Here is a 13,662-nt window from a genome sequence, read left to right as displayed (position 1 = left end):
CACATACACACATCTAAATAATATATTAGTTTATTTTACAGACCAATTGCAATGCACAGTTCCTCTCAAAGATTTAGAGTTCCAAGTAGTTTCAAAAGAATTAGTGTTTTTTGGCATGGATGCAGATATGCGTATGCATACACATACGCAGATAGATATTTATATGCATATTCCTCAACTTCAACTCCTGCACTAGGGGGAACTAACAATTTTCTGACAATGATTACAGAAAACGGATGGGGTAGATTTTGACAGGACTATTTTTCAATATGTTTTAAGAAATTATTCAGATCAGAGAGTTCTAAATATTTCTAGTTAAATGAAACCACTGTCCTTCAAAATACTACAGATTCAAAAGAAAAGCTGACCCAATGGAAACTCTGACAGTTGAATGCATGCAAGAAACTTTGCCTAGGGGAAAATTCTATATGCAAAAGATCTGGTTACAGAGGTATGGGACAAATGGTAGTACCATCTCTAAGAGGTGTCCAGGAACATCTAAGGCCAACTACTGACTTTTGGAGTAATAGTAAGAGAAAAGTACACTGTCCAAGAACTACATCCCCCACAAAACTCACAACACAATTTCTCAGGACTGATAGCATTGAATGAACAAGATAATTCAGATCTAAGATATGGTAAATTATAATCCACACAACCTCCAACCACTCACATTTTGCTTCACTATGTATCAAGCCACCAAGCAGCACACAGACTGTTTTCCTAAGAAGTGTCTTGACAAAAGCGATTCAGTGAGGAAATTTACATTTAGAGACGACCACAAGGATCATGAAATAATTTAGAGACTAAAAAGATATACTTACATCTGGATATTCTTTTACAGGCACATATAGTTTCTCTTGTAACTGTACAATAGGTCCCACAGCATCTGGTAATTCTGCACTTCTCTTCTCCGTACTACCATTTAATGTGTCGTTATACATGTCTTTCCGTACTCTGCTAATTTCTGTAGGGGAAAAAAACATATATTATGTATTAAATACAGTAATAGTTTACAATCTATCATGACAATCTTTTCTTTTTAATTTCTCCCTAATCTCATTGTCAATTTCTTCCTTTCTAAAAGAGCATTACTTTACGACAAAACACAAACCTACTTCTTTTTTTTATTGCAGCAGATAGTTTAAGCACTTTCTCCACAACTGTAAATTTGCTGCCTACTCATTCCTATTTATGACATTCAACTGTTCAAGTACAAATTATCTGCAAGCTCCTGAAAAGTTACAAAACTGTTTATGATTTTAGAAGTATACAATAGCTCTTTACATATTTATTAAAGCCAGGCTTCTAGGAAGAAAAACTTGATGAGAAAAAAAAAAAAAAAAAGGGAAAATGGGGGCAACTACAAGATTTGGAAATGAAATGGTGCATCTGAGCAATAAGAAACTTGACAGTTCAAGTAAGGAGTTACTGAGCACATGATGTGACAACAAATTAGTAAATAGTTCTAGTGACAATCCCCCAGTATGATGAATCAGTGAGCTGGGTCATCCCTACACACTTAAACAGATAAGCTTGTAATACATACACATATATGTGTATATATATGTATACATATAGGATATATACGCATATATCCTATTTTTTCCATTGCAAATAAAGGAAAAACTCGTGGACATTAATCACATCACAAGGGAACATCATAAGTAGTCTTCTAAGTACCATTTCTGCCAACAACATCTATATTACACATCTACAAATATTAATTTACATACAAAATAAAGTTGAGTAGATATAAACACGGTTGTCAAAACAGATAACTTTGTTCAAATTTAGGTTAATTTCACTGAACCTTAGCTTGGTTTGAGAACAGATACAGAGTTTTAACAAGACCTTCTACTTAGTTCCTAGTATCGTTAAAATAGAATTTAAATTGCTGCTATAGGAATAAAGCAAGAAACAGTTCATAACTTACTAAACCAAAACTAGTCTAAAAGAAATTATCAATGAGCTTATTCCCAGTATCCCTGAAGAACTGTTTACATCTCATGTATCACCTGCATTCCAATTTGAAAGCTAACATTTAAGGAAGTATTGTTGCCAAATCAGTAAGATAAGACTTAAAGTACAGGATTAAAAGTAAATACAGATATTTCATTATTTCATTACTTTACTCAGAATTGTTTCATCTGCTTTCAAAATGTTCAAAATTAAAACAAAAACAAAAGAAATTTTATTTTACTATGAACAGAGGAAGTCACAGAAACAAAAAGTCACTTTAAACTACAGTAGTAAACAAAAAGATAATAAGAACTTGTTTCATAACCAAGGTTTTGTGCCAAACAATTTACAGCTGAGATTCCACCACTAGAAAAGCTGGGGGAAAGGGAGCCTGCATAATGACAAGTTTCTGAAACACAGCAAACTTCATTTTCAAGCAAATTATTCTGAATTATTTCTAACATACTCTGCATATTCAAGAACAAGTTGTTTCTCTGCTAGAAGCTGACATACTCAATCACATATACTGTATAGCAATTTGGTGCTTAACACCTGTTTAGTATTGAGAACACAAATTTCATCATCATATAATCATAGCTCATGGAAAAAAAAAAAAAATAAAAAAATCCACAGCTTCATCTACACTCACAGTTTTGGCAACAGGCACAAAAAAATCCACAGGACTACAAGCAGTATTTAGCCTGGCTCCAGCACACAAAGAAGCTCTTTAACACATCTCTTTGAACAAATATTACTATCTTTTGGCAGACTCCATTTCCTTTTCATTCTTTTCAGATTTTCCATTAACTTCCACTACACTCAAACAGGCCACACATTTTGCCTAGGTTTCTAAGTTTAAGAAGTAACACGGTCACTTTTATTTGTGCTTGGCTGAAAAATTCATTTTAAACTGTATCATTCGCATACAGTATAAACACTAACATTAGATACTCTAGTTTTCAAATGCACAAAAAAAAAAAAAAAAACACAAAAAAAACCACACACCAAAGAAGTCAAACCCACGTATTTTAATCTTTGCTTTGCAAATACTTGTATGTCACAGCTGCAGCACAAAAGAACCAAACAATCAGAGCACACACATTACGATAAGCTAACTTGAGAACTACCACTGAACGCTGCCTTTTGTTAAACTGAAGTCATTTATCACGCCTCAAATGTTACATACAGCTAATACATCAATCAACTTAAGATCTTCCATTCCACAACAGAACCAGATACTGTATAGCTAGGGCTTGGCTTCTGATTTCTCTCACCGTGTTCAAGCCATCACAAACATCAGATCAGGGATAGTCAACTACATTCATTCAGCTTCATCACTTCTTATTCTTCCTTCTCCTTGAGCTTTTATCTTCTTTCTTGACTCAGATACTTTTTCCAAGATCTCAGAAGAAATATTCAGAAGTGATAGGTAAAATATCAACAATGGTTTTCCACTTTTCCTTCAATTGCTGACCATGTCACCAGATTCCTCTTTTGTCAAACCACTGTGTAGGAGCATCATTTCACTTGTCTGGTATTTAGAAAAAACAGAGAACTGCTGCCTAAATTATAACCTCACATTCATCCATTCTCTACCATTCTGCTCATTTCTTTCACATCATTGGTTTTAGCTATCAGAGAACCTATTTTCCACCCTAACTTCTTCGCCCAGCCTACTCACAAGCACTCTCCCAAATGCTCTAGACATTTTCTTTATTTTTCTCCCCACCTTTTAAGACTAATGGGACATCAGGCACCTGCTTCCTGTTTAACCACACTTTTTGTCTCAAGAGCCTTCAAAAGCCCATACACAAAATACAGAATTTTGATCATATGATTTTACTTCACTCCATTACACTAAAATCAAGCTTCCAAGTCCTTTGGTACCTTGCAACTGTGTCAGTCATTTTTAAACAGTTCTACTACCCTATCTACTTTTTTCTTTCTTTCTTTTTCCCCAGCACCTCCAATAAAAGTTTAACTGGAAGTGCAGGAATACTCCAGAATACCTCTTCTGCAGCACATCAGAAGAGGTAGAAGCTCCACTCTCTTCTAACTCTAACCTAGTACCATAGTTTCACTCTATTTTGAAATGCTTAAGAATAGGAAGAACAGCACACAAATAGGAAAATCACATACTCCCACAGCACACCTTTTTGTATTTTATCAATGCATCCACAAATCAAAGAAAGAGGAACTCAAGTAAACAGACTTAATCATGTTCATTTCATATTATCTTCTCACAGACTACTAAACAGATATTTCTGTCTTTCCTTCTTCTTTTTCCTTAGCTTCTTTGACATGCACCTCATGATATCACACTTCCCAAGTTCATATGAAAGGCTTTGGCTTCTCCACAAATTCTTGCACCATAGCATCTCACAGGAAGCCAACCGATTAGAGAATAAGGCAAGCTTTATTTTCAGTGTCAACATCTAAGTACAGTTCTAACTACTTGATCCTAACATCACAGCAGTAATTATATTCTATAGCACTCTAGGGATTTAAGTCAGTTATTAAGGAGAGACGCTTAATTACAGCAGCAGAGAGGACTTAAAAAAAAAAAAAAAAGAAAAGAAAAAAAAAAGAAAAAAAGAAAGAAAGAAAAAAGCATACAACAGCTTCACTGTATCTCCAAAACTGAAAAGATCTAAGCACCTACCTCTACTGTGAACAAAAGTAGAAACTCTCATGAAGAATATTATTAACCTTTAACAACAGTCTATTCTTACTCTAAAAGTAACTTAAGTTCAACAAAAAAAATGATGGATTTGTCTTGTTCACAGCAGAACACTGGAGGAATGCATTTAGAAAAAGACAAACCGGTTTCAATATAGTTATCTTATTCTACCTTAATATGGCATGACAGTCACCTATCCTAGCAGTGACACATTCTTGCTTCAGAAGAACATATTCTCCCTGTGCCCCTGATAACTATGCAAGTAATCTTTTCTTTCTGACAGCATTTTTCACTCCAATACCTAAGATACAATCCAAAGCAGGACACGTTCTTTATTACAACTACATTTACCTACAAATGCATACTTTTGTTGATTTCTTCATGCTATGTAATCACAAACTATCCTTCCACCTTGAGGGCATGAAGGACTGTGGTTCAGCTGAATGTTTGTCACATTAAAAGCCACCAAAAGGTTACTGCTTCCAAGCATCCGCTTTGAGGAAGGAAAACTTGGTGAAGGTGTTCAAAACAGTAGCACTGCAAAGTGTAGATGGCTAATAAACCTCTAAAAAAGATGATGCAGAATAGAAAACCACCTAAAAGGTTCAAATTCTTCCTTTTTTGTTCCTTTCAGAGATGCACAGAAGAACCACAACTGACATTTTTGATTTTTACAATGTAGAGCAAGTGTGGGTGGAACAAACCAATAGCCAAAATCAGTATGAGATTCAGAATGAGTTAAAATATTAACTATCTAATGACTCAAATCAACACACTTTGCTGAGGAAGCAAAGCTTGACAGAGTTGAAGATTTCCAGTCATAAGCTAGTTTCATATGGAATGGGGGGGAAAAAAAATCAACAACAAAAACCAGACTTTAAAAAGCTAAATCTTTAAGTGGAATTGGTGGGGGCAGGGGAACAGTTACGTTCTTAAGACTAAAGCATATAAGACACTCGAGCCTTAATGATACATAGATCATTTCAGGCATTATTTGAGAAGGTACAAACAAGTTATGCCTAAAATAGCAACATCAAACTTTTAAGCTCAGCATAATTTGATGTAGTTAGAAACAAAAATATTGCTCTAATAGCTAATTTGGTTCCTACAGACCATGACACTAAGAACAAACAAAAACAATGCTTTCAATATTTTCTCCATTTATTTGGCGAGAAATGAACAATTCTGAAAGCTATCAGAATACTTGGACAGTTCCATAATTCTTGTGATCTGCATTAATTAAGCTGGGGGGGCAGGCTGGAAAAACAACATTTCTTCTCACTCTTTCATACTACAGCTTCATATTCTTAACATGAAATGCTAATGTGTGCAAATATTTTAATGAAGTATTATTATTGTACATAACTTCTGCTAGATCATCAATTCAGAAATTAATCTGAACAATACATTTTTCCCATCCTTTTGCAATCAGATAGGTACCCAACAGGGCAAACAAATGTTACAAAGTTTCAGACTTGCAGATTACCTTTTTAAAGAATTCAAATTCACCATTTATGATGGCAGGTAAGTCATTCCATAAAGTTCCATTAGAACTTCAATCACGAATTAGATGCAACTGGATGCCTTTATTTTTGTCATCACTTCCTACTGCCTTTATTCAACATGTTGCTTACCTCAAACAGTATCCAATAACATTGTAAGCAAAGCACCTGAGGTAGATTAGCTAATAATTGAGAGAAAAAAGCAGGAAGAATATAAGTATCACAATCTGCTCTCACTAAAGAACTTCTAGAGGCAGACATACTATAACCTCTCTTCAAAATGCTCTGAAGGCTAACACAGACTGTGCACTCCAACTACAAGTTGACCAGCATGGTAATGTCTCACAACTCCTCCGCTGACACCAGCCATACCACATTTAAATACATCTTAAAATGCAAAATAAAAATAGGTCCAAAAACGTGCAACAGTGTCTCACTTACACAGCACCTTAACTCAGAAGAAAAAGAACTTGTAAATCCTGGGCACCACCACTGAGAATGTGGTACTGGACACAGATGAAGCAGCCTCACACACACATAAAAAATAGTGTTTGCATTTCAGATTTCAGCTCATCCTCTAATACCTTGTCAATACTCTACTTCCTTTCTCCTTCTTCCTCTGAGTCCAATCTAGCAGTAATTTTTTTGATGAATAAACTGTCACACCAATGATAAGTGGGCTGCACTTCCAACAACTTTTTCAGTACTCTCCGTATCAAAATTGAGACATATTTTTTGCAAGAACCTGCAAAACGCCTTCTCTTGTGACCAGCTGTAAAGGTCTGCAACAAACTGATTTCAAAAACAGATAAAAACAGCTCAAAAACAGAGCACGGTTATCCTTTCTCTGTGTATTATCATAGAATCATAGAAAGGCCTGGGATGAAAAGGACCTCAAAGGTCATCTAGTCTCAACCCCACCCCAGTGCAAAGTCACCAACCACCAGACCAGGCTGCCCAGAGCCACATCCAGCCTGGCCTCAAATGCCTCCAGGGATGGGGCATCCACAGCCTCCTTGGGCAACCTGTTGCAGTGTGTCACCACCATCTGTGCGAAAAACTTCCCCCTAATATCTAACCTAAACCTCTCCTGTCTCAGTTTAAAACCATTCCCCCTGTCCCATCGATATCCACCCTTGTAAACAGTAATTACGTATAAACATCAAAAGACAGTTTTTAAGTGTTTTATTGGTGGAACATCACAACTCTTGAGTTTTCTAATCTAGTAGCTTTAATATTCTTACTTAGCAAAGAAGCAGTTTTTATTTAACACAGTTTTTAACAGTCGTCACTGTTAAAAGTAGTGTTTTTTGCTGCTACTGCTGATGCAGCAGAAATGGAAGTGCTAGCAAAAGAACCAAGTAATTTTTAATATTATGCCACATGAACTCGTACCTTGCATGTATCATCAGTACAGAGACTGAAACGTTGCACAGACATTCATTCTACCCATCCAGGTCTATTTATCAGAGAAATGCTTGAGTGTTAGGCAAGATTCCTATAATCTTTCTTTCGGAAACTAATTCACGGGAAAACCAAGGATTTTAGGCAAATAAATCATGTTTGAGCATCTAGCATCAAAGCTAAGAAAGCAGACATACAGAAAACAGTCCACTTCTAGCATATTTTTGTACATGAGCAGTTTTGGTTTAGAACACAACACGAAACTCACACATAATGATCTGGCAAATTCAGATGCCACTGTATTTCTGCATTTGACTATGCACTTGTTTCCACTTTCTAAAACTTCCTCTTATGTTATGCAATACAGTGGTGTACCAAAATGACCCCAACAAATCTGATCACAAGTCCATCAACCCTGTCTGACAGTGGCAATTCACAAACACTTAAGAAAATAATACAAAGAAGAATCTAGTATCTTCCTTGTTTTGATAAGCTCTGAAAGCTAAATGTTTGAGATGAAGTCCTGTGTCATATACCTGTATGCTTCAAACAAATAAATGTAACGTCAACATCAATTTAAAAGTTCCTAATAGGATAGTTATATGAACCTTCCCACAAGCTGCTTGCCGTCTTCAAGTAACATCATCTAGCAACTGGTGTACAATACCCATCCGCACTCAAATGACTATCTCTGTACAACTGAAAGACTCTTGAATTGAATCAGTAGCTGGTAGACACAAACCAGTACATCTAAACTAGGAGTTAAAGAAATTCGCTGTTTCTGAAGCAAGTATTAGAATCAGGAAAACGAATCCGGTGCATTCAGCTCTTTGTTAAGTGTCACCGTTATTAGAAAAGACACAGTAACTCAGAGTACATGAACGTACACTGTCTGCTTGTTACAAAACTATCAACAAGGGTTGGATTAACAGAATCAACTTACAAAATTTTTCCACTAGTAAAATCCAACAGTGGATCTGAAAGATCACATTCATAACACGCTTACTTTTTATAAACACCTTTCACTCTATTTCTCTTTAAAGCAAGTTACACAAATACTTAGTTTAAGTAGAATGGATATGCATCCTTCATGTTGCTACCTTTATTTCCCCTCCCCCTCTATCCCATTCCACAGCCATTAGCTGGAATCAAATGACTATTAAGTACACTTATTAACAACTTGGATGTCTTTGACGAAGGAGAATCAGCAGTAATAAAATTCTGTCCAAACTATCAATCACAACATAAAGGAAAAAAAAAGCCATCCACTCTATTAGAAATTTTAAACTCCACTCTTAACTTCAAATCCGCCCATCTACAAGTCAAGCAGTTATCCAGTCCCTAATGGTACCTTCCACAAATGAAATAAATTGTATTTATCTTAATAAAGAATATTTTGTTCTTGCTCCAAAGTTGTAATAAACTGCTACTGAGATGCTGATGAAGAGCCTTCATCATCACAGATTTGAGCACTAGGTTTTTGTACACCTGACAAAGTAACATTTGATAAGAGGCAGAGCCAACAGCTCACTTCAACTGGAATCTAACCCATTTGAAAAGGCCAGACTAGCTCATCTCATCCCAAGTTTTCTTCCTCCCATCCCCCCCCCTTTTTTTTAAATTACATTTTTTCTAATTGGTCATGTACAGCAGTAACACAATCCTAATTGTTAAACACACTGCTCCCTATCACATGCTTTTGTCTTGTTCTGCCCTATGTTGGCATGGAAATGTGACTTTTAATCACAAGACAGAAAGGAAGTAAAAATTTTCGGTTAACAAGTGCTAACACTGACATCAACAAGTCGGTCATCAACCACATCAAATACATAAACCACTGCACTGATCTGATTTAAAGACATTATCAAGATCATGATGTGACTTCAAAAGCAACAGTGCAGTTTAAGAAAATTAATAGCACAGATGGCCAATCCACATCCTTAAATCTATTATTTCCAATTTGTGGAAAAGATTACACATTCTCAACATAACTTTCAATACTTAAGTTACTATGCTTTACTTTAACAGACATCAACTCTTAGCACAGCAGCAGCCAAATATCCTTTATATGATGAACTGATGGATATATCTATCAAGCTATTCAAGAAGCAAAGCTGCTTTAGATCTGGCCTGAGTAAGCTAAGAAGGCTTCAGAAGAGAAAGCCATCAAAACAAGTTACAAGACCTGAACAAATACAAGAATCACAGTTTTATTTTTTTCTTTTTTAAGCTTAGATATTCATACTGCTGATATTGGCAAGATAATGGAACTTATTAGCTAAATTATTTGAATGGAAGTGTTCAAAGATAGATAATAGAAAGAGAAGAAAAGCTGGAAAGTCATTTGAAACTACAATAAGCATAAAAAGGCTCCAAATCTGAGTTCAAGAACAGTCAGAAACAGCCGAATTTTACTATAACAATTTCAGAAACGTTGATAAAATACCAGAAGTCTAAAGCATAATATAACACAAACTTACCAAAGTCTAGCACAGTCTAAAAGAGTGTGCTGAAGGAAACAGCACAGTGCTAATTTGAGTTTCATATTCAGCACTCTGCATGGAACTGAGTTAAATGGAGTTTCCTAGAAAAACTCTTCAAGGCATGACCTAAAATAAAAGTGACAACAGCTGTACTAAAAGTAGAACTACCTAAAAGGAGGTTGACCAAAGGTGAATGAAAACCTTGTAAAGAACGAAGTACATCTCTAAAAATGAATTAATGAAAGTGCAGCCTCACTCTGAATAACAACTGAACGGTGCACAACTAGGATGTCATTTCCTGCTAAACCCCCTCCTTGTCCTCCACCCCCCAAGTAAAATCACATTGTTTGAAAGGGACAGGATGGAATCACAAACCTAACAATGGAACAGCATCTTAATTGATATAAGGCCATGTGGTATTTTTAACAAAGAATGGAAGTACATTAAAATGGTCTATGCAATTGTGGCAGGCCACATTCAAAAAAGAAAGATCCATGCTGAAGGTATGGATTGTGTAGAAATACAAGAAAAAATAAAGATGCTTGGAAGAAAAAAAGATGAACAAGATAGGATTGCCCGTTCCCATACACTGACAACAGCCACTACTGTGAGAATTCAAAGGGCAATGTCTGCTTAAAATTAAACAGATTGAAACTGGCCTCAGATTAATTTACCAATTAAAGAAATCTGAATTTGAGAGACATGATTCTGAAGAACCCACAACTGTAATGATGTAAGAGACAAAAATATTAGAACAGAATTTAACCATTTTCAGATAATATATATCCCCCATCAGTCTGAGACAGGGATTCCTTAAAAGACTGTCTTCAAATTATACCACATTAAAGAAATAACACGCCGAGAAAATAATTCTGTATGCAGATGATTTCTCAGACTGCTGCAACCCACTAAGAACAGTAAACTTAAGATACTGAACATCTTTTTATTTCAGGCATCAGAGTTAAACGGAATCCATTAAAAGAACTGTATGGTAATTGATAAAGTTTTGTTTTACTACAAATGGTAGTTAATTATACAAATACAATCAGTGACAAAAATTCATACAAGAAATTTAGTTAGTTAAAAAATTTAGCAATATAATTATGGCAAGACTAAGTACAATAGCCAAGATGTTGAAAGGATGAAAGAAGTGCCTGTATTTATGTTAAGTACTGTCTAGCATGAAGAAAACAGCGCTACTTAAAGACTGTCAACCAAGTTCTCATATTAACAAATGTTGAACAACTTCAGTTCCCCACTGAAGCAATGAAGATAACCAGTCAACTTTGGAAAGCTGCTCATTTTTCATCAGCCTTAGGTAAGGAAGGAAAAAAAAAAAATAATAAAAAAAAATAAAACCATGCTTGAATTCATGGCAAATGCATACATCTGAATAAACTTCTATAAGACAAATCTATGTATACAAGATTCTGAAACCTGACAACAACGGAACTAAACCTTACATGAACTGAGACCTAACGTTAAGGTTAAAATAATAATAATAAAAAAAAAAAAAGGCTATTTTTTTTAAATTATCATTTGTACTAAAGCTGAGTTATTTTCCCAGACTCTAACATGAGTTGAAACAAAGAGATTTATGGTATACTAATCTTGCTGTTATCCATCCTTTTGTCCCATGCATTAGCTCAGACATCTGACTCAACACAATACTAGCAGGCAGGAAATCAGCAAGGCAACAAACTCTTTCTAAGCATGCACAGCCAGCAAAACTTTAATGAAGAGAATCAACCACAGCTAAAGCACAGTAATTTGAGAAACAAAAATATTGCTACTTCAGTATGCTACTGCAATGAAACTTACTTATTTGCTCTGTTTTATTTACTTTTATTTCACATAGTAAATGGAATGTTCAACTTAATTTGCAGTTGGGTATGTTAAAACATACTTTCTAATCTTTCCAAGCTTGATTTCCTTCAAGGAAAAAAAAAAGAAAAATTACCACAATAAAAACAACCCTCCACCAGGAGTATTCCTTATACTACCAACAACAGCACATTGACTGCCATAGGTATAGGCAGATTCTGAATCTTTTTGCCCTTCCCCTCACCTTCTTTTTTAATGGTCAAAAGATATTCTTCATTGAAGTTCAAAAACTATACTACCTCATCTATTATGTGGATTCTCCTTTTGATAAACAGAACCACTCTCACTACTGAGATACAACAGAGCTTTCACTAATAATAATGAGGCTGTACACACCTTGCTTATCTTTATAAACAATAATAAATCCTTGGTCATTTATACTATTTTTAATTTCATAATTATTCAGAACAAAATAGACCAGGATGGGCCTACTAACCATCCTTCTTTTCTTTCTTACATACAGTAGCTGATTGGCTCATAATGCCAGGCCCACATTAGGCAATTTGCAAGTTGAAAACTTGTCTGGGTAGGTCCAGTAGTCCTACTCAAAAATATCTATGCACAGGACTTTGGTAAGCACAAGCCAGGACTATTCTGAAGATATCTACACAGAGGTACATAATGTAATGAAACAAAAAAGCCCACAGTATTTCCTTAAAGATATTATTTGCATCCTCTTCAGAAGTGGTTATTATTTCTCAATAAATTACTGCTGATTTTTTAGATTTCTTTTATCCACCCTGAGAACTCCGACAATATTCTCATATAACTTTTTATTACAAAAAAAGTCATCATTTATTCAAGATAAATCATTCTTCAGAATTCAAATTAATAATTACTACTGTTAATTAGTAATACTAATTATTATTACCAGATATTTACATCTGGTCTTGAAACACCACAGCAATAAGATACTGGCTTTATGAATAAGCTCAATTCTTCCCTGCATCTAAATAGACATACGCTACCTTGGTCTATATATATATATAAAATTTTGTCTTGAGTTAATATTCCCTTGTTCAAAACCAAGAGGTGTTCAACATCAAGATGATGAAGAATATGAAGAAATCGCACATTTCTGAGAAGCTTACCATAATCAAATCGAAGAATGATTGAAAGTGTTTATTTCTGTAAGATACTCAAGACAATTAATTCTAGAATTCATATACCAAACTGGAGTATTTGTTAGAATATCCAATACATATGTTTACTACTGAAGTTGGAAACCAAATATGCTTACAGCATACTATGCTGTATTCTTACCAAGAAAAAGGTATACATGCATGACTTGATGGAGCAACTTAACACATATGCATTCAGACCCTTTATGAAATACTCTACATTGAAGATTTCTTTGCTTCATTGGGTTTTCCTTCATTTTTACCAAAAATTTACTCATAAACAGCATAACAGAAACACTTGTGTGTTAATGATAACTGAAAGTTTCCAGGTAACTGTGACTAGTATTCGTGATATATGATCATTTTTCCTTCTTCTTAATGATCTGACTTTCTAAATAACATCATCTTCAGTCTACAAGTCACGTATTATTACAATCACCCAAATCTAGTAGCAGGATCTTTCAGAAAAAGGAGTCTGGTCTCATGCCTTTGAAGGGGAAAAAAAAAGGTCAGAGAACCGCTGTCTGAGATCCCAGTATCAGAAAAAAGAAAAGAGCATGCCTGGAAGTCTTCTTTTGTGTGCATTTTATGGGTCACATTTACCACCACAAAATAACTGTGCCCCT

The 13,662-nt window shown here is 35.0% G+C and overlaps 1 protein-coding gene across 10 annotated transcripts in view; it reads right to left on the bottom strand.

Moving 5' to 3' along the window:
• Window positions 1-13,662, bottom strand: part of QKI (QKI, KH domain containing RNA binding) — a 145,093-nt gene that overhangs the window by 108,572 nt on the left and 22,859 nt on the right. For all 10 annotated transcript variants that reach the window (XM_072331939.1, XM_072331948.1, XM_072331941.1 and 7 more), the window contains exon 2: window positions 825-967. In XM_072331939.1, the coding sequence (XP_072188040.1) occupies window positions 825-967 (143 nt within the window). The remainder of the gene's footprint in view (window positions 1-824; window positions 968-13,662) is intronic.

This window comes from Excalfactoria chinensis, chromosome 3, assembly GCF_039878825.1.
Source record: "Excalfactoria chinensis isolate bCotChi1 chromosome 3, bCotChi1.hap2, whole genome shotgun sequence".
NCBI lineage: Eukaryota > Metazoa > Chordata > Aves > Galliformes > Phasianidae > Excalfactoria > Excalfactoria chinensis.
Note: the sequence above shows the minus strand (reverse complement) of the source record. Positions and strands in the feature narration are given on the sequence as shown.